General features: G+C 40.1%; 1 protein-coding gene across 2 annotated transcripts in view; it reads right to left on the bottom strand.

Moving 5' to 3' along the window:
* pex6 (peroxisomal biogenesis factor 6) overlaps positions 1–1,241 on the bottom strand; it is a gene marked incomplete at its 5' end in the record, with an annotated part of 21,066 nt that extends 19,825 nt beyond the window's left edge. For both annotated transcript variants that reach the window (XM_014016074.1, XM_014016075.1), the window contains 2 exon segments: positions 695–825; positions 1,142–1,241. In XM_014016074.1, coding sequence (XP_013871528.1) covers positions 695–825; positions 1,142–1,241 — 231 coding nt within the window.
* Between the last annotated feature and the right edge of the window lie 110 nt (positions 1,242–1,351).

Genomic DNA, 1,351 nt, shown 5'->3' with positions numbered 1-1,351 from the left:
GCCTTGGAGTTCCCCCGGAGGAGCTGGAAGAAGTGGCTGGGGAGAGGGAGGTCTGGGCCTCCCTTCTGAAGCTGCTGCCCCCGAGACCCGATCCCGGATAGGCGGAAGAAAATGGATGGATTGATGGATGGATGGATGGTATTAGTGATTAATGAACAGACGTTTAGCATGTACAACTGTTTTTTACTGATGTATTTTATGACTGTGTATAGAGATTGTAATTAGAATTGATTGTTATTGTCTTTATGACTTTATGCAGTGACTGCGTCTACAAATTTTATGGATTATTGTTCTGTGCCTTGATTTAGATTGTATTTTGTTGTTCAGGGACTACAGATGGAAATTAGCGTAAGCTAAATCTGGTGCAAAACATCTTTTAATGTTTTATTTGCCCATTGTCCCTGTTTTAAATAAAGGAATTCTAAAACACAGTTTGATTTAACCACTGTCATCAGCAATATTTGTTAACACTTGACCTTACCGGTTGATGCATTGCAAGCAATTTATACATATGGTACATGTCAAGACCCTAAGTTAACAAATCAGAAAACTGTGCACCATAGCTGTGAACAGCATGAATATTCTCACGTCATCAATATTATTTACATCACATACTTTCATTAGTTTTTGTAATGTCTCTAAATGGTTTGTAGTTTTCCTCCTTCCTGTTATACATGTCAGACATGTGGGTTACCTGTGCTGCAGGTGAGGCCGGATGATGCTGCTCATGAGGTCTACAGTCTTGTTGAGGCCTGGAGGAAATAGGCTGCTCCACAGAGATCCTTCCTCCACATAAAAAGGCACAGGGCTGTTYGTCGACACTCCCTGAGAGGACAGGAAGTCAGTGAGTGACTAAAGTCAGTCAGTCAATTCATCTACAACACAATAAAGTGTAAGTAAAATGAAAAATAACAAAAACATATTTCACTCACTGACACTAAAGCTGTATGAAATCAAAATAAGACCACATTTGTCTACAATGTTCATTCTGCTGTTTGTGAGGTGGCTGCAAAATCAAGACTTTTTAGAGAAAAACAAGACATTTATAGTGCTGCAAATATGTTATTTGTTTATGATACTTTGTTTACCAGAACTACTGACTGAAACTGACACCAAACATGAGGTCAGAGTGAAAGCTCACCAAGTAAAGAGAGGTGTGTGTTCGATCAACCAGATGAGCTCCTTCTTCTGTCTCCACAGCAGGACACACCCTCTGCACTCTGAAGTACAACACTGGACACCTATCAGAGGTCAAAGGTCACATACACACATAACTTACACTGGATACCTAACAGAGGTCAAAGGTCACAGACACATAACTTACACTGGATACCTAACAGAGGTCAAAGGT

The sequence above is a fragment of the Austrofundulus limnaeus genome, unplaced genomic scaffold, assembly GCF_001266775.1.
Source record: "Austrofundulus limnaeus strain Quisiro unplaced genomic scaffold, Austrofundulus_limnaeus-1.0 Scaffold138, whole genome shotgun sequence".
In the NCBI taxonomy this organism is placed as follows: domain Eukaryota; kingdom Metazoa; phylum Chordata; class Actinopteri; order Cyprinodontiformes; family Rivulidae; genus Austrofundulus; species Austrofundulus limnaeus.
Note: the sequence above shows the minus strand (reverse complement) of the source record. Positions and strands in the feature narration are given on the sequence as shown.